Below are 27,744 nucleotides of genomic sequence, written 5' to 3' on the forward strand. Positions count from 1 at the left end.
TTGCCGACTGAATGGAAGGTGGGGAAGGTGATTCCCGTCTTTAAATCCGGTAACCAACACTCTGCTTTAAACTACCGACCAGTTTCTTTAACAAGTATCTCCTGTAAAATGGTTGAGCATGTAATCTATTCTAACCTTATAACATTTCTTGAAACCAACTCATTCTTCAGCAGGCTCCAACACGGCTTTCGTAAGCACCACTCGTGCGAAACCCAGCTTCTGTCTTTTACGCATGATGTCATCTTAGCGCTAGATAATAGAATTCCGGTTGATTGTATGTTTCTAGACTTCGCAAAAGCTTGTGATAAAGATTCGCACCAATTATTAATACTGAAGCTCAGCACGTTGAACATCGACCCCAATATTCTCAAATGGATAGAATGCTTTCTGACTAACCGCACGCAGTACGTAACCACTAATGATTGTTCCTCATATTCCTGTGCAGTTAAATCTGGCGTTCCGCAAGGCTCAGTTTTAGGTCCTTTGCTCTTTTGAATATATATCAATGACCTTCCGCGTAACATCACGTCATCCGTAAAACTCTTTGCAGACGACTGTGTTATGTACCGTAGAATAACTAACGAAAACGACAACTACTTCTTCAAGCTTATCTTAATCGCCTCTCTGAGTGGTGTAATACTTGGCTAATGACCCTTAATGAAAATAAAAGTAAAAGTATGGCAATCTCGCGCTCTAACACTTCTGAACATTTTACGTACACCTTGAACGGAGCTAAATTAGAGCAGGTTAGTACTTACAAATATCTTGGTGCTTACATATCGAACGATTTATCATGGCACTCTCACATTAACTACATTACTAACAATGCTTGTCGTAAGCTTGGTTACCTTCGCCGAAACTTTCGCCAAGCGCCAGCACACGTTAAACTACAGCTATATCAAACATTAATCCGTCCAAAGCTCGAGTACGCTTCAGCCGTCTGGGATCCAGCTCAATCAACGCTAATTGACACCTTAGAAACGGTCCAGAACCGTTCAGCTCGATTTATGCTCAATAATTTTGCTCGTACTGCCAGTGTAACCTTTATGAAATCGACTCTTAACCTTCAGGACCTGGTGATGAGAAGAACGATTTCACGCGTCTTGCTTTTTCATAAAATTTTCTTTCATAATCAAGTACTTCGACAGGAACTCATCACAGAACCTCCTTACTTTTCATCACGTGTTGACCACCCAAATAATGTAGCCGTCCCTTTGTGCCGCACTAATCTCTCTTTACATTCTTTTCTTCCGAAGACAAGTAGAGAGTGGAATCACCTTCCCCCCTTCATCGCTGCCACTGAGGACCAAGCGCTGTTTAAGTCTGCAGTTACTCAACACTTACTGGTGTAACTGCAAACTGTTGCTTTTTCCTGTAAATTCTTTTTATTGTTTTGTTTTGTATTTGCATTGTACCCACCCCCTGTGTAGCGCCCTCTGGGTCTTGAGGGTATACTAATAAATAAACAAATAAAATAAATAAATAAATAAAACGTTACACAATATTGAACTCCATGAGCATAAAAGCACGAAAAATAAGCAATTATGTGTTGCCTTGGATTATACGTTCTGACTTGTTCTAAATGCAAATTAAAATTAAGGGAGATGGGTAGTATCTAATGCAATCTGATAGTATATACGGGCTTCACAATAAATTGAAGCTAACAGTAAGTGAACCTGAAGTGTTGTTGAACTACAGGCTATGCACAATATTTGGTCGTGCTGTCGGGCGAGTGGTAAAAATATCTTGAGACGCAAGGTACAGCACCATAATAAAAAACTAGAAGTTGCAGTTTTTAACTACCGCTAACGGTTGACGTATACCACGGAATACAGGAGGTAGGAAACCTGGGATATGAAACCAAACGGCGCAATTGAGTATTGACACTCATGCTGCACTCTATTCATATTCCGCGATATTAAAGCTCTTTTAGGGAGAATAAACTACCCCGTTTAGCCAAATGCAAGGGCTTTAACGAAATTTATTCGCAAAGTCACTCAACGCTTTATTTTTTACCAGTTGTGTGCATTTCTTCACTTCGAGTGAGCACACAGCATTTCTTTCGCATATGTTAATGGTCATTTCTTGCAGTAAATATTTCCTGCAAAGTTTTATTCGACGTATGGCATAATTATCTCAAGGATATTACCTTTTTCAATTTTTTCTCGTGCTGACATTTGCAAGCTCTAAGAACAATCTTCCAAAGCACCTTCTCCCGCAACCACTCTTAGGTTAGAGTGCAGTGTTGGCTTGTACGATTACCAATAAGCATACTGTGACAGCTTTACCACTTCCAAACATTCTATTATACGCTCAGTCAGTGCTGCAAATCTTTATTTGGCAAAATAAGAAGAGCGAACGAATCAGACGCCGTCAAGGGTTGCTGGATTCATCCTCGTTCGATGAGATTGTACGTAAGCCCTCAAAATGCCCTCTCGACGCTTACTTGTGCGGCTGGCATCACAAGCGCTACTGTGGAAAGTGAATACAGGTGTCGGTGCCACGACTTTTCTTTCTCCCGATAGACCACTACATTCGAATCCTTCCTTATTCTAGGCACCTGCTTGAAGGCGTAGAATAAGCTCTTTACATCTTCAACTTTGACTGAACTGTCGCTAGCTGGTTGCAGACTGTTCTCTTCCCTTTCCACGAGGAAGGGCTCAAGTTCAACTTCAGAAGGGTTGAAATCTGGGCCCGTTGGTACATACTTGAACGAAAAAACCAGTCAAAAACACAAAGGACAAGAGGAGAGGTTCACACCACAACGACGAGTCGTTATGGTGTGAACCTCTCCTCTTGTCCTTTGTGTTTTTGACTGGTTTTTTCGTTAAACTTCAGCTCATATGCTCCTAGAGAGAGATTCTGCTGCCGCTATTAATTTACTTGATCGCCTCCAAGAATGCCACTAAGCCGCCTCCATGTGGTCATCAGATGCAATTCTGCTCAGTACCTTTCCTCAATAGTCAACGTTACGTCGTAGCGAGGATCTAGATAGAGCAAAGAGCAAAAAGCAGAAAAGAGCAAAGCCTAGCAACAACTTCTCGCTACTTTTCATGGCAATGGCCATGTGGTTGGCTATCGAAGTGTTCATTTTAGAAACCTCTAGTATACGTTTAGGCCAGGTGTCGTAAAAATTACCTATCGTGAGCTGGTTCCTTTGCAGTTCAACACTGACTTTCTCAGCGGGAGTCATTGCAGCTACCGCGTTCTGACGCCCTGGCAGCTTTCTCCTGTCAGAGAGAGCTCACCTTCATGGCTAAAAAATCGTCGCAGAATTCTCGGAGTTCCAGTAACCGTTCAATGATGGCGCTTGTCGACGTTTATCGTGTCAGGCCGTCCAAAATTGGTTTCTTAAATTTTAGCTTGCGAAGGAGGGTCATCACCACTGGTACCTGCATTTTGTTCAATATGTTGCGCGCTTTGATAAGAAGGTCCTCCGCTGCTGAACATTTCAGCACACCGAGCTCTGCGAGTTGCAGTGTGTGAGCTGTGCACCTCATCTCTTGAAGGAGTGGTCCATCATCCAAAAACGTGGCCTCCTTTCAACTCGTTTAGGCAAGGCCAGTCGCCTAAATTCTCATCCTACGTTTCATGCTGACTGCTAGAACGGGTCTTCTAGAACAGCACTCGCTCTAAGTGATTCGCTCAATTACCCGTCGTTACAATGTACACTTGGTCCAGAGCTACTCGATATTAAGAGAGAACACCAAGAAGCTCACACTTTAAGTTTTCCGTGGCATGCCGCTCAAAAATTTCTTTGATAGCCAGTGTCTGCAGGCATAGTCTGCCATTTTCAATAAATTGTACTTTCATTCTAAGGATTGCACGATCAAGCCGTGCATCCCTGTCCATTTTTAACGAAACAAGACGATTTTGAAGTTACTGCGAAAGAAATTTTTTCTTATATTTTTGTTTCTTGGGCAACTCATAATGCAACATTCTGGGCGTTCACAGACGTTCTTAAGGCCCTGCAATACAGGGTCAATAATGTTTTGAATTGCTAACTCATCAATTGTGCGAAATGGTCGACCGTTCGTATTGACCAATTCGACGCAAGCATTCATGACATCTTCTTCAGTTATGTTTACGCTCACACCGGAGCTCATCTGCAAGGCATGCGGGAGTGGTGTCTGCTTCTCACTGAACCTACTCACTGCCAGACCATTGCGAGGATTTTCTACACGGCGGCTTTCCCAGGACTAGTGCTTGCTATTATGCGCTGTGATGCCGCTGCACGTGACGCTCAAAGTTAGCAGCATGCTGTCCCGATAACCTACTCTGACAGTGTCCAATCGGACATATAGTCTGTCCTTTCTCGACACCAAACTGCAAATGCTTGCGCACTGGATGATGACTGAAGCGACCCATCTATGGAAACAGCAGCGCCGGCTTCACACACGAATGAAATACAGCGAGAGTTAGTCGCTGTACGACTACCTTTGTGAAAACACATGTACCTAAGACTGCAAATAGTATGGGCACGAGCAAAAAAAAAATGTTTTGCGCAGTCGAAAATAAGTCCGAGGCATGAGCAATGGGCCCCAATTATGAGGTCCCACAGGCAGTGTTAAAACAATGTGTTCTGGCTGTTCTTTCTTTACCTCACAAAAACAAAGATATTCGAGCAGGCGCGTACGTAGCGTCTGTAGTTTCATTTCTTTTCTTGTCGTTGTGGTTATAGTCTGGGCTGCGACAAGTCTTCTAGCTCACTTAAAGTGTGTGACATAGCGCAATAGTGCACTACGAAAAGGAGTGCTAGGATCCCAGGGTCCCAGGGTCCTAGGGCCCATTCGGGTCCTAGGACCAAAGTGAAAGTCAGTGGGAATGGAAATTTGAAGAAACCACTACTTCAAGCGACGACGAAAATTGATGCCGGAAACGCACAACTAGCTTTCTCTCCCAACACGCTACCGTCGCTCTTCACTCAAAAGCAGGCTTTGACGAAGAGTCATCGCTGCTTCCATTGAGATCTTAAGAAACCGGTTCATTCTGTAAAACAAAAAAGCCAATTTAAACAATGCACTTCAAACTTCTTGCTTTAAACGTGGAGGCAAATGCAGCTTCCCTCAGGAAACAACTAGATGGAGGGTGCGTGAAGGGGAGGGGGGGCCTACAAGCATTACGAGGTTCATTTTCAGTGACAGTAACAGGACCATGGTGACGTTAGATTAACAACAGCGCCAATCAAAAATTAAAATGTAGAAGGGAAACATTTACGAAAGAAACCTTTCCATTGACAGTAATATTTATTCATTAAAAGCTTTGCGAGGCGCGCATAAAAATTGTAAAACAAGCGATTACAATTACAGCAATCGGTTCACTCGTCCAAACATAACCCAATAAAAGTCCAACGGAATACGAAAGGTGAAAATGTAACATGCAATGATACGAGCGTATCGGTAGTTCTCTCACTCAGACGGGGTACGAAGGGAAGATGCGGATCGGGTTTAATGGAGCGTTCGAGAGCAGCCTTGGGGAACGAATTGTCTGAGGTGGCGATTCGACCTTCTTTTAATGTTATGAAGTGCCGACTGCTTGCGCACTCGTGCTCATTGGAAAAAGGAACAGTTCAATTCACACACAAAACACCGGTCACGTGCACTTTAAACTTCTGTGCTGCATGACCGCCATGTTGCAGCTGAGAAAAATAAGACTACTACTCTTGAGTTCCTGCCCTGGTTAGGGTAACTAACTAAGGGTAAGAGAAGTGAAACACAGCCAATAAAGTGGCACGTTTACACACACTTCTATACTTTAAGGCGTAATATTGGGAGCGAGAAATGTTTACGAATACATAAACCAATCTCGAGACTTCAGCCTTAGATGGCGGCGACCTTAACTAAAAGTCAAAACACGACAAATACACCTTCGCTTGTAAATGGCAAAAGGTAGTGTTTCCAATGGTGTCACTGTTCGTGCTCTAGTGGAGCACCACCAGACACCCTTAGTGCGTGTGGGGATAGCCCCTGCGGTCGCTCAGGTGATGCCCTAGACAAGCTCAGCCGAAATACAGATACCAGGAGACAAAGAGGGTTGCCGGTTTGGTTCCCAGCATTCGCTGGCCGCAAGCCAGAGAACGTATCAGAGTCAAAGGTTCACAAACAAAAACAAGCTACTTACAGCAAGGAGACGGTGCAGAAGAATTTCACCTAATTCATAACGACATACACACAATGTTCTCCAAAATAATGCAATGCATGCAGTTCAACACTTCGTAAAGGCTACAATACACAGGGACATATTGCAACAATAGTTCACTGCTACACGAGATAGACAAACAAACAATACGATTTGCTCACCGCGCACTGTGGCAGTCCGATGCGCGGAGGGTCACCATGTGGCCGGGCTTAGAAGAAGCGCGCGCTCCTTGCAGGTCCGTGGCTACCGACTGCCACGTTGACCAAGGCGTCGAGCGGAAGCATTTCCCCAAAGTCTTAAATGTCACGACTTCGGCACAGGTTGGTCAACAGCGCTAATCGTCCTTATTTTATACCGCGGGCCACAAATGTTCATAACTTCACGCGAAAGCAGTTGCGCAGATACACATAGCATCCACTGTACAACACCGTTATCACTCTCCCGCCAGGGTGGGCACGCTTTTGGTCAGGCGCGTAAACAAATTATAGAACGTTCGAGTCGGTTCTCTCCGACGCGGCGGCGCCGCATCCCGCGAGGAACAGCGCAGATGAATCCACTTAACATTGCCGAAAAGGCTACACGCAAGACTGCTTTCCTCGAATATATTGTTGTCCTATGATTGAATGAAGATATTTATTCCAAACCCCAGACAAATATTCGTCCTATGCCAAATGACGCAAATCGCGTCTTTCATACGCGTCATGAAATGTTCTTCAAACTTTTTTCCTATTCTACTTTAAGAAAGCCTTCATACCATTTGTGAATTCGGCGCATCAGATTTGTTTCAGCCAGCGCCCGTATTACGGTGCAACACGGCTGCTACCCAGTGGTCAAGTCAACATAATGACATAAAAAATCCGGCCATATTCGCGTGAAAAAATCCCGCCATATTGGCCTGGTGCGGCAAAGTGAACATTGTGAAACATCCACAATACTCGGTGTGGTCGCTAAAACGCGTCGAATGCGCAAGATGAGCCTTGACGTGGCTCCAATTACGCTATCTTGTGCGCACTCTCAGTGGCGCATAGTTGAGTAACATAATAGAGTGTGATTGCACTAAGCTACGACATTTATGCGTTTATAACGCTGTATGCATGAAGCGCACTGAAGGACCGAATGAATTTCACATCGAATCCAGGGTGGATGTAGCCACATGGCTCACAAGTCAAAAATCTTTCTTTTTTATGTAGAACTGTCGTACTCAGACAAACAGACAGGATCTTTTTCAATTTTTATCCCTGCTTGCTAAAAGGAGCATTCAAGCTATTAAACTGGGAAGGATTAGGAGTGAGGATCAAGATTATCTCTTTAACCTTCAACTTACAGATGACATTGTCCTATTGCAACGTTGGAGACACGCTGCGAGAACTGATGAAGACCTTAAACGAGAAGTCTATGAGAGGGGTTAAATATTCTTATCCAGATGACAAAAGTAATGTTCAACAGCCCGTCAAACGAAGCAAGATTCACGATCGGCAGTCCGCTTCTAGAATATGCACATTTATCTACAGGAATTACAATAGACCCTGATCAGGAGGAGAAAATTACGGAAGAAGGAAAACGGTCGGAGCGCATAGGGCCAAAAAGTTTCTTCACCAAATCGTCACCGGGAGCTCACCGCTGTCGTTGAAAAGTGAAATGTACAAGCATTGCTATCTACCGGTGTTAATTAATGGGGCGGAAACTCGGAGGCTAACAAAGGAGCTTGAGAACAGTGTAAGGAGCGTGCAGCGAGCGATGGAATGAAAAAAGGCGTAACGTAAATACAAGAAGACAGCGGTGTGGAGAAGAGAAAAAAAATTTAACTAGATTATGGGGTTTTACGTGCCAAAACCACTTTCTGATTATGAGGCACGCCGTAGTGGAGGACTCCGGAAATTTCGACCACCTGGGGTTTTTTAACGTGCACCTAAATCTAAGAACACGGCTGTTTTCGCATTTCGCCTCCATCGAAATGCGGCCGCCGCGGCCGGGATTCGATCCCGCGACCTCGTGCTCAGCAGCCTAACACCACAGCCACTGAGCAACCACGGCGGGTCTGTGGACAAGAGAGCAAACAGGGTACCCGATAAGCTAATTGACAATAGGAGGAAGAAGTGGAGCTAGGCAGGCCGCGTAATTGTTAGGGCAGATTATTGGTGCTCAATAAGAGTCACAGAGTGGCTGCTAAAGGAAACAGAGCGCTGTCGAGGACGGAAGACAATTAGGTGGGCTGCGGAAATTAGAGAATTTGCACGCAAAACTTGTAATAGCCAGCGTAGGACCGGTGCAATTGTAGATCGCTGGGAGGGGCCTTCGTGCTGCAGGGGACATAAAAATAAGCTGATTACTTTTAAAACGTGCGAAATTTCTGCGAAATTTTAAGGCATTGTTGCTCTTGTCCACCACTTTCCTTGGTACTTCGAGGTGGCATACGCACGTTCACCGAATGGCATCCACCACTTCTTCGATACTACCACTTCCACCTTGGCCTCGTACCTTATATTCAGCGACGGGTCCGAACAAAGTGCATCAGCGTAGAAATATTACCGACTTGAGCCGTTATGCGACTTCCGTTTGGTTCTGCGCAGTATTCCGACGTGCAGTTGAACGTGTATTCTCATCAAGCTAGCAAACTTATGCAAACGTTGGCGCTCATTATGGTGGTGATGCTCACTGATTAGCCTTTACTTCTCTGATAGGGCACAAAAACTGTAGTTGGGAGCTCCACGCCTTGACATCACCAAGCTGCGATTTATTATCCTTTCTCCAAAATTCCAGTGTTCGTGCCTGTGTGTATTTCTCCTCTATCGAAATCTGGCCGACTGAACCTTCAAAATCAAATTTTGACTTGGTGCGAGGTATCATTGTGTATTATAAGCTGGGGGAAGCCAACAAGCGCTAAACGTTGATGTGAGGGAGAAGTGTGATAGGCAGCGAAATGTGCACGTAGGGATGTTGGGTAGCGAATTTTCCTATCATAAATTTGGCATTGTCGGTAGCCACTGTTCCTTTCTGCATTTGCCTTTCATGGCGGCTTTCACAGCTCTTCGTACCCAGGACAGTGATCCTAGACAAAGGCAGCGCCCGTTTCATCGTCGGTTGGCGCTGGACGACATCGTTGGCCAGCACCACATACGGTACCGTCTGCTCAGGGAGCCGAAATGAAGCCTACGGGTAGCATTCGCACCGCATCTGCCAACTATGTGTAGTGCAGTTCCATGCCACCACAATGGACGTGCGGGTACTGCTGGCGTTGCCTTCAGACCATATGACCATATGAATATGGTGGTGGTAGTGGTGGTGATGTATGCAGGCAGGGTTAGCCTGGCAGACCTGGCCGGCAATCTCTCCACCTGAGCGTCTCTTTCTGCGCCACATAAGTCACCATGTTCCCATCAGTCCTGTCTCTCGCATAAATGGGAGAAAAATGTGTGACATGTTCACCACCATTCTTTCGATAGGGGTGTGGCGAATAGCCGAGCGCCGTTGGGCCAATTGCCGTGGTAGCAGAAACTCGGAAAAAGTAGCTGCTGAAACGCGATGTGAACTAATTTACTGTGAGAATGTAGCATCAACAGCAGACATGCGATTATACTATCAGCTGACCGCGCTCCTTGCATTTTTTTTTCATTTGATCCGAGGTTTGCTTCCTTCGCCCTCTCATAAGATGCTGTAAGTGTGCTGCCACTTCGGTTGCAACCTTATCTATGCGTAAGAACTTTTTAGCCAGGAAATAGAGCACCGGCTACGCAGCTTAGCGAACTACGCCGCTGGAGTCGGTGGGCGCCCACGCTGAGCCCATGCGGAAGGAGCGGAGGATGCCTGAGATTGGCCCGAACACGATCGGTTTAGCTTCGAACAGTTGGAGGACCGGAGAATTTTGCGGCTGCGAGGGCGATATCGAGTCGCCGTTTCGTGGACTTTTGCAAAAGCTGATTGTTTATCACATCTTTTATTTATTTGGATATATTAGACAAAATATTATCAGTTAACATTCGTAAAATTATTTGTGTAATATAATATTCGCTTGTCTAACTGCATTAGGTTGAAGCGGCATGCATTCTGAAAACTGCCGGGGATTTTTTAATACTCAGGAATTGCATAAACTTTTCCATCACTTACCGACCTCATCGTAGATGGTATCATAATTTTCGTGACTTCCTCCACTTTCTTGGTGTTTCTTGCGTTCTTGTTGGTCCAGAAAGGCTCCAAGTACATGGCCAGTGGAAAGACAAGAAAGAGGAATCCCAAGGAGAGTAAAGTCATGTGCACGGGCCTGCAGCTGCTGCAGCGATGGTCTTCAGCGCTCGAAGTCTGCGTAGCCATGTCAGGAACGCCGATGCACACATTAGCAAAGAGAGCTCATGCAAGCTTCCTTTTTTTCGCTGCTATGCACTTTTCCGTAAACGTGTGCAATCAGCAAGTGTCGGTTCTTCTGAAAGGCACCTCAATTGCTTGAGTTTTTCTTCATAGACGGCCTTACCGATCTTAATAAGGAGGACTAGAGAAAAAAAATAGCTTGCGCAACAGCTGAAAGTTTTTTTTTCATTAAGGCATGAATGGTTTAGGGAAAGTATAGTAAGCGTTGCCGATTACCAAACTCTCTACCCACAATTTTCTCTTTAATAAGAAATATGTGAAATACATGTGATAATATGAAATTACAATCCGATTTCATAATTAGGACTCTCAGTCTCAAAGATCAGAAAGAGACTTTATAAATCAATTTGTGGAATGAATGCTCCCATGGAATTGTTTCCTTGCTTATATGAGTTGCGTTATATTTGTTCTCGGTGTTCATTTCATAATATAGGTCAAGTAGCGACAACGACAAAAAACATATGCAACGATATATTTTGGCAGCTTGGGACAAACCATGCACTGCCAAATAGGGAATTGCAGCAGAAATCAGCCCACTTACTTCGTACTAGACCCAGGAAGTGGCGTGAACAAGTACGCCTGAGGGGGCTTATAAGCGCCATGACAGTTAAGTAAGTCTGCAGATGGTGGGCACAAAGCCGCATTCAGCTGTCTGAACCGTTATAAAAGCTCTATGTGAAGCGAAGTTTCCGCCATGTGGTCTGGTAAACTCTACGTCTACTCTCGTCCAGAAATCATTATCTCGTTGGGAAACAATGTTACAATAGTCATAGAGCGGGTATTAACACACGTAGTGACTACGTTATAAGCCGTTTCATGAGCCACCACAGAAATTCATTCATGTTTTTTCTAGTTGTTCTTGAAGTGTGTCTGAAAATGTCATATGTGCCCTTGAAACACTTCTAGGTCAGGGAAACAGGCGCAAATGTTTGGCAACGGTGAAGTAAAATATCTCACGCTATTGAGAAATGTTTAACAAAAATTCAAAATGAAAACTAGAGATCCAGTGCCAAGCCATGAGAGCAGCAGGATATTTCTTTAGCGCTCATGGAGCTGGTACCTTGGCAACAGTTTGCGTAAATGTGTAGTGTGCTTGGCAAATTCAGCGTTTCCTTTGTGGGCATGGTAGACAAAAATTTGTGCCCGACGTGACCATGGCGCACTATATGTAACGGCATTATTTAATCTTATTAGGCCTGTTTAACCATCAATGATTATGTGCTCACTGCTACAGTTGGAGTCAATTAGTTAACTGCAATGTCTAGAAAAGTCTAGTGTCATACGATGCAACACGGACACCTATGCAGTGTTTGCTTATGCACTGCAGAGGAGACAACATTAATATCATGCAATGTATGCATAGCTCGGTGAGCTCACTCATACGTCAGCTCACTAAGACTTGGACCGACCTGTGAGGATAAGTAAATGTCAGCCTGTCTGACTACAATTTCGGTGGGTATCAGTCAGAGCCAGCTCGCCTGACTAGAGTTTGGGTGAATGGCAGTGAGAGCAAGCCCAGCTGAGTTTACTTTTGGCTGAGTCTGTGTCTGTGTGAGCTAGGCTGACCAGAAGTTTCGTGTATAAGAGTGAGAGCAAGCTCAGCGGAGTAGAATTTTCATCAATATGAGAAAGAGCAAGGTCGACTGAGTAGAATTTTAATGAATATGAGGGAGAGCAAGCTCGCCTGAGCAGAATTTTGATGAGTATGCGTCAGACCATGTTCTACTGAGTAGAATTTCCGTGAGTCTCAGTGAGAGCAAGCCCAGCTGAGTTTACGTTTGGCTGAGTCTGTTTCTGTGTGGGCTAGGCTGACCAGAAGTTTGGCGTATAAGAGTGAGAGCAAGCTCAGCGGAGTAGAATTTTGATCAATATTGACGCAAAATAAGTTTGCACGTGATGACATGGGACCCTTAAGGCGAGAACGACGAAGTTCGTGGTTGCGCGCGCACTCTCGGAGGACCAGCCATCGCAAAAGGCGGACGTTTTTTTTTTTGCCAATATGTCGGTGGTAAACTGTTTTAGTTGTGATAGCTGGGGCCAGATTCCACTGCGGTTCCGTTCGAGAACCAGTTCCTTTCGCCTCCTCTCATTGGCCGACCGTCGTCACGTCCGGCGTGACGAAAAACTTCCGGAGGCAGCTCCGCAGTTTTCGCCTACGTCACGGGGCGTGGCCACGGTGCCGAAAGGAACCGTTTCGCAGGCCGGCACAAGAACGGCGGCGAGTAGGTCCACTTCGCGGGAACCACTGTAACCAAACATGGCGGCGCCCATGACTCCGTATCTTTTCGCAGCTCTTTGCGGCCAAACTGGGCAGAGAAGACCTAGAAACAGGGAAGATGCCTTTGATCTGCCAGAGGAGGATTTCCGCCACCATTTCAGGATGAGTAAGGCGCTGGTTCGTAGGCTGTGTGCTGATCTTGAGGGCGAAATCGGGACAAAGGGGCCGACCGGACTGCCGACAGAAGCGAAAGTTCTCTGTGCGCTTCGGTTTTTTGCGACCGGGAGCTTTCAGACTTCTGTCGGCAGTGAGGTGACCATCCAACTCTCGCGATCCTCAATGAGCCGCTGCATCAGCGCAGTAGCACTAGCTATAACTCGCGTAGGCAAGCAAAGAGGGTGGGTAATCTTTCCGTCCGCGCCAGCGGAAAAGCAGGAAGAGGCAGTGGCAGAATTTTTGCACCGCAGCTGAATTCCTGGTGTTGGCTGCATCGATGGAACCCTCGTTGCCATCAATCTGCCCAAAGGCCTCAGCCCCGGTGAAACGCAGGCATTCATGACCAGAAAGGGCTACTACGCCCTAAACACGACGTTCGTGTCAGAAACGGAACCAAAGGCAGACGGAACTTCAACGCGCGCGCCAAAAAGCCCACAATTTCCCAGATGGCACCGCACGCGCGTGTGCGACACCGTCTACCGACAGAAAAGAGAAACATGTATCAAAAGAAACGTCAAAATAGTTCTTTACTGCTCTCTCTTGCACGTACTGTGAATTCTTATTAAATAATATGTATTACCATTTATTTGTGATATTTGATTTCTTTTTAAAGCAACCTATCTTTTAGCGTACGGCCCCCGAAAAAGCCAGGCAGTCGTGGGCCGGGCTCCCGCGAGGTCGGGCGCTCGCCGATTGGCCGTTCCCTTCCCCTTCTTTCTCCTCGCGTTCTTCGCTGTCGTCATTTTGACGTCACTCCGAAAAGGAATGGTTCCTAGACGGAACCGATGTGGAATCTGGCCCCTGGGTGACATTTCTGGTGGAGGCGCTGGGTACGGTCGATGCTAAGATCTCCGGAACATACCCCAGACCTAAACCCGGCGAGTAGTTCAGCCGAGCTTACCTCTCTGCACGTACGTGCCAGCCGATGTCTCCAGGGACTCCAGCCACAGCACGGTCTGCTACCCGAACGAACTAGAATGACGAACCAACCACCTCCTGCCCTTCCTGCAGCATCGCACGTTGTCGTCAATCACATCCGGACGCCGAATCTGTTCCACGGAAGTGCTTCAGAGGACGCCGACGACTCGCTTGACCATTTTGACCGGGTTGCGAAGCTCAACGACTGGAACCACGAGCGTAAGCTATACGCTACGTGTACTTCGCTCTTGAGAGGTTTGAGAACCACAAGGTGACACTGACGTCATGAGAAGAATTTCGTAGACAGCTCCTCAATGCCTTCGCCAGGGCGGACAGGAAGGAGAGGGCGTCGTTAGCGTTGGAGGCAAGAATTCAAGGCCCGAATGAGCGAGTGACGGCGTACGTAGAAGACATGAATCGGCTTTTCAGACGTGCGGACCCTTTTATGACTGAAACAAAGAAGGTGCGCCATCTCATGCGCGGCGTCAAAGAGGAAATCTTTGCTGGCCTCATTCGAAATCCGCCGACAACACTTGCAGAGCTCCATGACAAAGCCACTACTATGGAAAAGGCCCTTCAACAGCGGGCCAGGCAAAACAACCGCGACGCCATGATTTCAAGGGAGCTCTCTGCCGTTACCCTCGGTAACGACGTTGGCGCCTTGCGAGAACTCATCAGGGCTGTCGTCAAGGATGAACTGCAGAAGATGTAGACGACCACTGCCCCTGTGGGACAACTTTCCATTACGGAAATAGTGCGCGCCGAGGTCCGACAGGCCGTCCATATTCCTGGACCACAAGCCGAAATGAATTACTCTGAAGCAGTACGCCGTCCGCCACCCTCAAGTGCGTGCAGCATGGTATACCCCACTCAACAAATGGACGTAAGCTTCAGGCCGCCTCGCAGCCCACCGCACATCGCCGAAGCAAGGACTAGGAAGAGCGACGTCTGGCGCACCACAGACTACAAGCACCTTTGTTTCAATTGTGGCGAAGCCGGACACATCTACAGAATGTGTCCTTATCGTCATGTGGCGCTCCGTGGATTCTCGACCAATGCACCTCGTCCACGACCTGGTGAGCGGCCGCCGGAAATAGAGAGTTTCGTCGCGAATCGTCGCAATGTTGATCAGCGATGGCAGGACCCCCGTTCATCGTCTCCTGCTCGCTACAGGTCACCATCACCAAGCCAAGCCGTTACTCGCTGCGCTCTGAGACGCCACTCGCCTAGCCCGGCGGGTCGGGAAAACTGAGTTCAGCGACCTCCGGAGGTGAGGCTGCTGACGACGACCGTACGCAAGATCCTCCACTACGACGACAACGACGAAAACAGAACGACGCAGACTTACAGACGGAGTAAAACACCTTACGAGAGGTAGTAACGTCGAACATTCCTGTCACCATAGACGACGAAGAAATAACGGCGTTAATCGACACTGGAGCGGACACCTCAGTTATGAGCATGGACCTTGCCTGCAAGCTGAATAATGTTTCTACCGAGTGGACTGGGTCGCAGATTCGCACTGCAGGAGGCCATCTGCTAACTCCGGTAGGAAGATCCACAGCGCGAGTGAGCATTTGTGGGTTTACGTACCTCGGAGATTTCTTTATCCTCCAAAGCTGTTCGAGGGACCTAATTCTGGGAATGGACTTTCTGCAGGCTAATGGAGCTGTGATTAACTTACAAAAGTCGCGGGTAACATTTTCGACGGCGCAGGCCTGAGCAGGTAGCAGTACTGACGACACATATGTCAACGCCTTGAGGATTGTTGACGAGAACATCATGGTGCCGCCAAGGAGCAGCGTATTGACCCTGGTCACCTGCGACACATTCGACGGCTATGAGGGTATTGCCGAGGCAAATATCCCGCTGCTGCTCGAAAGACACATCTGTATCGCCCGGGGCCTTGTTCGAATACAGCATAAGTGCTCGCAAGTTTTGTTGACAAACTTCAGCCATGAGTATCAGCACGTCCATCAACGTACAGCTGTGACATTCCTGAACGACATTGCTGACCTCTCAGACATCGGCACATTACAAGTGACTTCACCGGATGCAACAACTCACGCCAGCCTGAGTACCCGCGTCCACAATAATGCTGACTTAGCAGATGTACAGAAGGATCAGCTGCTGGGCCTACTGATAGAATTCTCCGGCTGTTTTTCCACGGAATCTAAAGTCCAGCGCACTTTCGTTACGCCACACCGGATCGTTACAGAGGAGTCGGCGCGGCCTGTTCGTCAGCATCCGTATCGCGTGTCACCTATGGAGCAGAAGGCGATCAAGCCTCAAGTTCAAGAAATACTAAATGATGACGTCATCCAGCCGTCGACAAGTCCGTGGGCATCGCCTGTCGTACTAGTCAAAAAGAAAGACAACACACTCCGCTTCTGCGTTGACTACAGACTGCTTAACCGAGTCACCAAACGCGACGTTTATCCCCTGCCACGGATCGATGATGCTTTGGACGGTGTGCGTCATGCTCAGTTCTTTACTTCGTTAGAGCTAAAGTCAGGCTACTGGCAAATCGAAGTGGACGAGCGTGACCGTGAAAAAACCGCCTTCGTGACTCCCGATGGGCGGTACGAATTTAAAGTGCTGCCTTTGGGTCTTTGTTCCACTCCTGCTACGTTTCAACGAATGATGGGCACTGTACTCGTTGGACTAAACGGGAAGATGTGTCTAGTGTACCTAGACGACGTTGTTGTGTTTTCCAGCACGTTCGATGAACATCTCGCCCGGCTACGAAGTGTCCTTACCGCAATACGCAAGGCCAACCTCACCATCAATCCTGAAAAATGTTACTTTGGCTTCCAGGAACTCAAGTTTCTAGGCCACGTGGTCAGCTCCCAAGGAGTACGACCACACCCAGAAAAACTCGCTGCCGTTGCCGAGCTTCCTCGTCCTAAAGACAATAAGGCTGTTCAGCGGTTCCTGGGCCTCTGCGCTTACTACCGTCGTTTCGTTGAATGCTTCTCAAGGATTGCTGAACCGCTCACGAGACTGACGCGACAAGATGTGCCGTTTGCGTGGACGGAAGACCAAGAGCAAGCCTTCACCGAATTGCGTAAACGCCTTCAATCCACTCCAGTGCTGGCGCATTTTGATGACACCGCGGCAACTGAAATACACGCCGACGCCAGCAACGTAGGACACGGGGCCATTCTGGTTCAATGGAAAGATGGCGCAGAACGTGTAATTGCGTATGCGAGTCGTAGTCTGACAAAAGCAGAAGCTAATTATTCAACGTCCGAAAAAGAATGCTTAGCAGTCGTGTGGGCCATCAGCAAGTTCCGACCCTACTTATACGTTACTTATACGGCCGGCCATTTCGAGCGATCAATGATCACCACTCGCTCTGCTGGCTTGCCAATCTACGAGACCCGTCATGTCGCCTCGCTCGTTAGAGCCTCCGCCTCCAGGAATACGACATAACTGTTGTCTACAGATTCGGCCATAAGCATAGCGACGCTGACTACTTGTCACGTTCTTATTCCCTTGACATCCTCCGACTTGGAGCTAGATTTGCCGTTTCTTGGTGTCGTCGACGTGGTGTCCATGGCTGACTATCAACGTGCAGACTCTGAGCTGCTTCCAGTCATCCGATATCTCGAGGGAGCTGACGTTGTTGTCCCACGCCCACTTTCACGAGGATTGACGTCGTACTGCCTGCGAGAGGATGTCCTGTACAAGAAAAATTTCGAGAACAGCCAGGAAACGTTCCTTCTCGTCGTCCCGACGGCACTGCGCGAGGAAGTTTTACAGGCGTGTCACGACGATCCCTGTGCCGGCCACTTAGGCTTCGCGAGGACATTAGCACGCATACGGCAAAAATACTATTGGCCACACCTATTTTCGTCGGTTCAGCGCTATGTGCGAACCTGCCGTGACTTTCAGAGGCGTAAAGTTCCGCCCGTCAAGCCTGCCGGCCTCCTTCAGCCTTTGGATCCGCCTCCGGCGCCGTTCCAGCAAGTGGGAACGGACCTTCTTGGGCCGTTCCCCACGTCATCCTTGCAAAATAAGTGGGTAATCGTGGCAACTGACTATTTAACTCGCTATGCAAAGACGAAAGCTGTGCCACGGTCAACTGCTGCTGAAGTCGCCAGCTTCTTCGTCCACAACATTGTGCTTCGTCACGGTGCATCTGCTGTACTCATTACTGACCGCGGTGCAGCGTTTACAGCGGAGTTACTGCAACAAGTCGTCACACTGACGCACACCGACCACCGAAAGACCACAGCCTATCATCCCCAAACTAACGGCTTAACAGAGCGCTTAAACAGAACATTAGCCGACATGCTCTCCATGTACATTGATGTGGAACACAAAACATGGGGTGAAATTTTGCCATACGTCACGCTTGCTTACAATACCGCTGTGCAGGAGACCACCGAGCTTACACCATACGAGCTTGTTTACGGACGTCGCGTTACAACCCCCTTAGACGCCATGCTCCCTGAAGACCACGGAGCCACAAGGAATGACACCACTGCAGATTTCGTCGAGAAAGCCGAGGAAGCTCGCCAGCTTGCTCGGAATCGCATCCGCACCCAGCAGAATACCAACGCCTACCGTTAAAACCGGACCCGACAGAATGTCCAGTACTTACCAGGCGACCGCGTGTGGGTGTGGACACCTATCCGACACCGTGGGCTCTCAGAGAAATTGTTGCGCCGCTATTTCGGCCCCTATGAAGTTGTACGCCGCCTTAGTGATGTGAACTACGAGGTGGTGCCTCAAAGCTCTGATCCTGGTTCGAACCGACGCCGTCCCCGTGCTGAAGTCGTCCACGTAGTACGGATGAAGCCGTACTACGCACGCGAGGGATAAGCAACCCTCACAAACCGCTTCAGCATTCTTTACATTCCTGTAAGTTTTTTTTCTCCTTTCATGTTGGCACTCTGGCCCATAGTGCGCGCCCGCTGCCCTTGAAGCGTCCGGGCGGGTCGCTTTTGAGAAGGGAGAAATGACGCAAAATAAGTTTGCACGTGATGACATGGGACCCTTAAGGCGAGAACGACGAAGTTCGTGGTTGCGCGCGCGCTCTCAGAGGACCAGCCATCGCAAAAGGCAGACGCTTTTTGCCAATCTGGCGGTGGTAAACTGTTTTAGCTTTAATAGCTGGGGGACAATATGAGTTAGGGCAAGCTCGACTGAGTAGAATTTTGGCTAAGTCTGATTTCATCTCAGCTAAGCTGAATAGAATTTTGGGGAGATTAAATCGTGCCATTGAATGAAACAGTAAGTAGCTACATCTCACCAGCTAACAAAAACAAGCTGCGAATGCAGAAATATCACGCTGTCTTTCGCATGTTTTGCAAGTTGCACGACACCCAATTTATAGAGGTAGTATTGACGGAACCTGGTTAAGAGTTTATGCTGTTATACATGTAATTAGAAGCTCATTACCAGCGTTGCCTCTATCTGATTGGTTACGGTCTATGCATCGTGACACGTCCGCCACTTTATTGGCTGTGGAAGTGCAATAACCACCCGCACCTGGAAAGATGGCATCATTCGCAGAAGCGATCGAACCGTCTCACTTCGCTCTAGAATTTTGATTGGCCTTTGCTGATTGTTATCTCTACCCTTTATAAAAACAAGCTGTTTTCCGCATTGTTGCATGGGTTATACAGGAGCTAAAGAGACATAAGAAAGGAACGACAGTAATGTTTACAGTGAAGTAGTGTCTTAAAATACTGAAATATATTAAGACCAGCATAAACTAAAAAAATTCAATAAACTATAACAAGTGTAATATTTAATTACCTTATAAAGTGAGGGTTAATAAAGCTGCAGTAAGAATCGAAAGTCTACAACACATTGAAGTTTATTTGGTTTCTGTAGAGGAAAAAAATTGTTACGTCAGAAAAATGAGCTAAAGCTGTTTAAATCATGCTTCATCATCAGCCTGTCTTTATGTCCCCTACAAGAGAAAGGCCTCCCCTGCGATCTCAAATTGCTGCTGCCATGCACCAATTGATTCAAACTTCCGTCTACAAATTTCCTAATTTCATAACCCCATCTAGTTTTCTACTGTCCTAGACTGCGGTTTCCTTCTCTAGGCATCCATGTTGTAATTCTAATGGTCCACCATTTAGTCGTTCTATGCACAACATGGAGTGCCCGGCTGCATGTTTTCTCTTAATGTCAATTAGAATATCGGCTATCTCCGGTTTCTCTCTGATCCACTCCACTCTCTTCCTGTCTGTTAACGTTACAGCTAACATTTTCGTTCCACCGTTCTTTGCGTGATTCTAGAATTTGTTTTAGAGCTTCCCTGTCAACCTCCAAATTTCTGCCCCATATGTTAGCACCGGTAGAATGCCGTGATCGTCACCTTTCTTATCAACCCTAATGAGAAGTTCTGAGTCAAGATCCGGAATAGCCTGGAATATGCTCTCCAATCCATTTTCGTTCTTCTGTAAACATCCTTCTCATAATCAGGGTCTCCTGTGAGTAATTGACCTAGCTAAACGTACTCCTTTACACTCTAGAGGCTGACTGGTGATCTTGAAACCTTGTTTCCTTGTCAGGCTATTGAACATTATTTTTGCCTTCTGGATATTATTCTTCGATCCCACTCTTACACTTCCTCTGTTAATGTCCTCAGTCATTTGCTGTAAATCATCTCCAGTGTTGCTGATCAGGACAATATCATCTGCAAACCGAAGCTTGCTAAAATATTCGCCGCTGATCATTACTTAACCCCTCCTAGTTTATAAGCTTGAATCCTTTTTCCAAGCCTGTAGTCAATAGGATTCGAGAGACTGTGTCTCCTTCCTTGATCCCTTTATTGATAGGTAGCTTTTTACGTTTCTTCTGGAGAATCAAGCTGGCTGCGGAATCTTTGTAGATATTTCCCAAGATATTCACGCATGCATCCTGTAGTCCTTGATTACGTAATTCATCTAAGATTGCTGGTATCTCGAGTGAATCAAATGCCGTTTCATAACCTATGAAAACCATATAGAGAGGTTGTTTGTGCTCTGCACGTTTCTCAATTACCTGGTTGATGATATGGATGTGATTCATTGCAGAATATCCCTTCCAGAAGCCAGCCAGTTCCATTAGTCCTTCTTGATCTTATTATATTGGAAATTATCTTGTTGAATATTTTATACAATACTTGAGGCAAGCTAATGGGCCTATAACTTTTCCATTCTTTTACGTCTCCCTTCTTATGGATTAGTAGAATGTTGGCATTCTTCCAGTTCTCTGGTATACTTCAATTCGTGAGGCATTGCGTATGAAGGGCAGCAAGCTCGTCAAGCCCATCCCCTCTCTGTTTTATTGCATCTAGTGTTCTTCCATCACCTTCTGCCGCTTTTCTCCGGGTCATGTCTTGCAAGGCCCTCCTATCTTCGTCGCTAGTTATAGAAGAGGCCTCTGTATCCGTTTCATTACTACTTCGAATGGAAATAGTGTGGCTTCACTGGGTAATGCACAGGGCAGTCTGGAATTCTTCCGCTGCCTTTACTGCAACTTCGATAATGCTGATGATATTACCCGGCTCATTTTTCAGTGCATGAATCCTGAATTGTCCTATGCGAAGGTTTCTTTCTCACTGATTTCAGGCTGCAACCATTTTTTGCCTCTTCTTTGGTCTTTCTCATGTTATAATTTGTAATATTCCTTACTTGCTCCCTGTTTATCCGTTTTCACAGTTCCGCGAATTCTATCTATATATGGAGTTGGATACTCATGATTTGCCTTTTCTTTATTAGGTCCTTTGTTACTTGGGAGAGCTTACCTACCGGCTGCCTTGGTGCCCTACCTCTAGCTTCAATTGCTGTTTATGAAATCGGTCTAATCGCGATATTATTCAATAACTTTGTGCCATCTTCATCTCTTTGTTATAAAGCTGCATATTTTTTTGGAAGAACCAGACTGCATTGATCTGCTTTTATCCCTACAGCGTCTAAGTGGCCCTGTTTCTTCTTGGCTAATTTTACTCTTTCTCTATTCCTGTTGAGTGAGACCCTAGACCACACTGGCCTATGATCGCTGCACTTTACCCAACCTAACACTTATGCATCCTGCACTATGCTGGGATGGACAAAGAGGATGAAATCCAGTTTGATTTCTTGTTTTTCCATTAGGGTCTTTCCAACTTCCCTTCCAGCTGCTACGATTCCTCAAGAAGGTTTTGATTATTCGGATCTTACTCGTTTCCCCGAATTCTAGCAACACAATTTCTTCAGTGTTTCCAGAATGGATGCCGTAGTTGCCTCCACCAGCCTGCTTTTTCTACACTTTTGCATTAAACTCACCCACGACTAGAGCATACTGAGGTCGCACTTTTCTCATTGATAATTCAGCATCTTCATCAAACTGTCCTATTTGTTCATATTCGTGACTTTAGTTGGAGCATAGGCTTGTACTACCTGTGTTTTATACCTCCTTTTCAGCTTTATTGCGACTGCTGCTACCATCTCAATCCGGTGGAGTTTGTCAATGTTGCCCTTTACGTCCTTATAGACCAGGAATCTTAGCCCGTATTGCTTCTTATATGCGAGTCCTCTGTAGCAGAGACGTGGCCGTTAGTCAGCACTGTATAAGCCTCACCAGTTCTAACCTCACTAAGGCCAATAATGTTCCACATAATGCCTGATAGTTCCCCAAGAAGTCCTGCTAAGCTAGCTTCACTGGAGAAGTTGCGCGTGTTGAACGTTGCCAGGTTCATCTTTCAGTGGCGGCCTGTCAAGCTCCGGATAATCTTACCACTCTCTGCCGCGTCGTAGGCCTGACTGCCGCCTTGGTCAGGTGCTCCGTAGCCAATGGGGACTGAGGGCCATGAGTTAATTGTACAGGAAATGAGGGGGTAGTGGCCGAATGTTGCACGAGCGAGGCCAATTTCTGTTCTAGTGAGGGAGTGTCTTTGTTGAAGTTTAGTGGGCCTTCCTAATTTGATCGCACCTGTACTAGTATAGTTCCACTGGCTCCGGAAAGTGTGCTGTACTGGAAGATGATACGAGCTTACGACCTGAGGCTCTGTGTTCTACCTCTGCTCCACGCCACCGCCTCCCTGCTTATCATGCTTATTGCGTACAAGTACTTTGAATGCAAGTTGACAATTCTGGTTATTCAAAGTCAAAGCGTTCAATACGCTATTGTAGAAAATTCATTACAGTATATAATTTTCCCGTTCACTTTGCTTGCTTCATGTGCAGTCACATTTCGCCACGGAAGTAGTAGAGCCTCCAAATGAGGTATTTCCATACCAAGAAACTGCAACTTAAGCTTGCGGTGATTTCATATGCCCTCTACACACGATTTGACGGTAGTTGCATATGCTTTAAGTTGCTGCGTGCGTAAAGGCATACCGCGCTACAACTATGGCGTCTTAGTCGTACACAAGAAACTAGAAAATTGCGACGATATCCGGAGGTCACGTCTTTTCGTAAGAGACGCCTCATAGAATATACAACTCTCAGCGTATGTGAATAACTTAAAGGCACGCATAGATAAGTACTCTTAGCCCCAAAGCAAACATTGAGAAAAGCGATGCTCCACTAGCAACGTAGCATGTGAACAAACGCACAAAATACAGAGCCGAATCTGACGTACGGTATTTTATCTGCCTTGTTCGCGTGTCGGGGCTGATGGGACGTACCGCTTGCTCAATCCATGGCTGCCCTCAATTGCTTGTACTGTTCAAGGCTTCTCGAGCCAACGTTTATACACTCTAAGAAAAAAGAGAGTAAAAGGTGAGTCACGGCAACTTGACTCTCTTTTTTCTTACGAAGACCCATTTTCGCGCGGGTAGAGTCACAAAACAAGAGTCAACATTTGTGTATGGGTCGTTTCACTCTTAATAGCACGCGAAGAGTCATCGTGGAAGATCGCGACTCCTCTGATATTCGAGATGAGTCTGGCGAGAGAAAGATTAAAATGCTGGAGAAGAAATACAGGATAACGTCTTCTGTTTTAGGCAGTCCCTCGGGTTCCTGTCCTGGTTGTAATGCGGTGTATCATTCTTTCGTCCTTGTCATGTTCTGCAATTACATCGAACTCTAAATATCAATTTTCCTTGAACATGTTTGTTAATATCTCACACGCTTAAGCGATAGCTGGCTTCCTATGCTGAGGAAGACCCGGATTTGTCACACTGGATTCCGACCATAAGTAAATCTTAAAAGAAGCATTGGCTACTAAAGAGACTCAACAGTGTCGATTGTAAATGTAATTGCGCTATGTAAAACTAAATGTTGAGGATTTAGGTTCCAAAAACAAGATGTTGTTATGAGGCGCACGCGGTAATGGAAAACTGCAGATTTATTTTCAGCAGCTCGAGTTATTTAACGTGCACGGAATGCACAGTATACGCGCGTTTTCGCATTCTGCCCCCATTGGAATGCGACTGCTGCGGTTGTGATTGGACCCGTGACCTCGAGCTCAGCAGCGCAACACCAAAGCCGTTGGGCTACCGCAGTGCGTTGCGTTCCGCGACCAGAAACAAATATTAGCGTACGCAGCACTGCTTTTGAACCCCCTAGAAATGTAAAAACAAAAATGTAGCAGTTTCTCCCCAAATGCTGCATGAACCACTGCACCAACAACTGCACGAACCAAGGTTCGTAGTTTCATCGCCTGAATGAACTATAGTAAACAATCGCTTACTCCGTAAATTAGCAAGCACGGGGTCGCGCGCGCACGTGCAAACATGAACAGATCTCACTTAATGACCGCGGACACTCGCTGTCACAGCGTCGGCGTGATGAAGGGCGCGAACAGAGCGGACAGAACGCTTCTGCTGCCTCGTTCTTCAAAGCGTCTCCGAAACTCCGAGCGTCTCCGAGAGCGCCCTCCCTCTACTCCCCCCCCCCCCCCCTTGCTTTGCCCCATCCCATGGGAAATTACCTCCAAGACAGAGCGAGAGTGGCGCCAGACCGGGCTGTCGCAACGGCCAGAGGAGAAGCGTGCTAAACCAACGCCTCCTTTCCCGGGCTTGCGCGCGTTTTATCACGTGACCACCTATAGATACTCGGGGCACTATACATCTCGGCTCACTCTCGTACACTTCCTTTAACGCGCACAGCCAACGGCGCAGGATAGGATCTTATCGCACTTGACTTTATACGTAAGCTCACGGCAACACCGACAGATATATTTCGGCGGTTGTGTCCATATAATTGCTATCGCAAAATTCGCAATAAATAGAAAATTTTACTGAGGATCAACCACGCTGCTTCTCCATGTCTTGAGAGAGCGGTGAACGATACCTCTAGAAAATGCGTTGCTAAATCTCCGCCAAATGACTACGCTCGCATTTGGTGACAGCGGCACACAGTCGCAAGAACTTGTGGAGGAAATACCGGAGTTCCGGCAGCTTCAGGTGCACTAGATCATTCACTAACATGGGCGGCTTTGTAGAGCAAACTGCACTCGACAAATCAGAGCAAACTGCACATCAGAGCAAACTGCACTCGACAAATCAAGGGCAGCCGCACCGTTATAGCTAATAGCGTCCTCGATCACCTTGCCCCGGGGTTGCCCCGAAACCAGAATGGTGCGCTTTGCCCCGCCGTGGTGCCGCACTGCGGAGGGTCAACATCGAGGACAAAACTGCACCCTGTGCAGGGTGCTTGCATGCAGCGCCACATTGCCCCTGGCGCGCAAAACGTGCGCGCGCATATTTTATTGTTTGCAGATGCTGAGCATCTGCGGCAAGCGCTCGAACCTTGTCAAACTGCGTGCTCCGACATACCTGGTTGCAAGCAAACACCAATGGATTTTATAATTAATCCTGACGACCCGTTCAATGAACCTGTCCACTTTCGGCCGCTCTTCACCACACTGTTTTTGGACGAGGTCGAGCACTTGTCGTCTTCGCTGTCAGACGAACTTGAAGAATGCTCATCGATTGCGGCAACTAGCAGCGCTTCCTTTCTCATTATCCACTAGCTAACTCCGTTGCAACGTACCGCAGCTATCAGGCCAGAGCGTCCGCGGTTCTGCAGTCGGCAGTACGCGCGCACGTCGCGCGTCCCGCAGTGCTTGCTGGGATTGCACTCCGGCGCACCGCCGATTTTCTCGGTGCGAGACGGGGCAACGGAAAACTGCTCCAACAGGGTGCGCTTCCAGTGATCGAGGATGGTCAGTGCGCACCGGTGCGGTTGATCGAGGATGAAAGTGCGCACCAAGGCGCCCCGGTGCGCACCGGTGCGGGTGATCGAGGACGCTATAAGCAAATTAAGGACACTTAACGCCGCGTCTTCACACTGCGAGCATGCTCCGACAGCCCACTGATAGATATTTCAAACGCAACCACGCTCGGACGAGCAAATTTTGCTTCTGCCAAGTGAACGTAGCGGGTATTTCAACACGCGTGTTAAATTCATGGCTGTTTCATTCGTGAACATTACTTAAGTGACGTAAAATTATCAGTGAGCAAAACAGTTTTTATTTCAACGCGAGGAAACAAAACCGACACTAGCGCAACTGTTTTGCTCAGTTGTGCAGCTACAAAATGATCCAAAGCCGAAGCCGTCAATAGCATGACGCCATTTTGAAGTTGCGCTGCATCACGCGCGAGTACGTTGTCGTTGAGTGGTTCTGAAATCGCTGCGCGACTGCAACCAAGCGTTGCGGCAAGTTACGGTGGGATCTTCTGTCCGTGCTGTGTGATTGCGACGAGGGGACCGCCGCCAGCAGCAGCGTATCGCCGATTTCGTCTTTGCCGACATCGAGCAGGTGCAGCTCGCCGGACCGCCACAAGCGCCCGAAGTGCTGCGGTTTGCACTGCATCTTTCATTGTGATATGGGAGATCGCAACAGACAGAGACGACCAGATGTATACGAACCACTGCCAGCGGGGACCTGTGACTTGTGCCATATTTCTCTTAACGTCTCAGGTAAGCATATCAGCTTTTGTTCCGAGTTTACAAACGGCGCGTACTCGGCCCTTCCGGTCTGGCTACATTTTGCGCCACGTTTCTCGTGGCAGTTCACTGACGTTTCTTAGGCATGCGTGCGCGTATGTATGCGAAAATACTACTGGCAGATGGAAGCCTCAGGAGAGCATCTGAAATTATTGCAAAGTTGTACTGCCAGGAGAAACACCGTTCTAAACGACTCTAGTGACGAGTGGCCTGTCGCATCGAAAAATACGTAGAATATCAAGTACTGCGTAACTTGAACTGTAGATACAATACTAGCACCAGTGTGACTTTGGCTGGCGAAGACAGGTAGTCGAAAAGACAGCTTCTGTATTCTGAAGATTTACTAGCGCTTTAGGTATATTACCGCGAATAGTAAAAGCGCTACAACGCTGTATAGCAGTGTCAGGCGATGTGGCAGCACATATATTTTAAGAGCGGTAAAGCGGCTGCATGCACAAGCGAACAGACACAGCGCTTTAAAAACGTTGAAACAGAACAAATTTTATGCGCATTTGGCTGTAAGTAGAAAACACAAAACGCATTAGCTGACAATCTAAGCCTATATATAATGTATTATTTTTACGTAATCTTTATTTTCACGGTTGTATATATTTAAAAGCATGAATATGCTGCAACATTTATATAGTAAATCCTACTAGGCTTACATAACGTGGCTGTGTTATGTGGTGAAATTGTAATATTGCTACTGGATTTTTTATATTGAGTCCGGTGTTTTATGAAAAAAAGGGTACTTTTATTTGTAGCTTTATGTTAGTGCGTATAGTTGCCAAGCAGAAATAGTTCATTGCAAGGTTTTACCTTCCAGTGAGCTGCATATGAACCGAAGTTTATCCTGTCTTGGCTATTGTAATGTGCATACAACAATTTTAAGTATATACAGCTGTAGTTGGCTTAGTCGCTGCAGCATATTTTGTGAAAGTAGAAGGCCATTTATTATTTTGCTGCTTCCATGCAGAAATACCTTTGTTCTTGTACCAAGAAATGCTG

General features: G+C 47.0%; 1 protein-coding gene across 1 annotated transcript in view; it reads right to left on the reverse strand.

Moving 5' to 3' along the window:
• Nucleotides 1-3,254, reverse strand: part of LOC140216612 (uncharacterized) — a 115,351-nt gene extending 112,097 nt beyond the window's left edge. Inside the window, exon 1 of the mRNA XM_072286989.1 lies at nucleotides 3,249-3,254. Within this exon, the coding sequence (XP_072143090.1) occupies nucleotides 3,249-3,254 (6 nt within the window). The remainder of the gene's footprint in view (nucleotides 1-3,248) is intronic.
• Between the last annotated feature and the right edge of the window lie 24,490 nt (nucleotides 3,255-27,744).

Source organism: Dermacentor andersoni, chromosome 3 (genome assembly GCF_023375885.2).
Source record: "Dermacentor andersoni chromosome 3, qqDerAnde1_hic_scaffold, whole genome shotgun sequence".
Taxonomy (NCBI): domain Eukaryota; kingdom Metazoa; phylum Arthropoda; class Arachnida; order Ixodida; family Ixodidae; genus Dermacentor; species Dermacentor andersoni.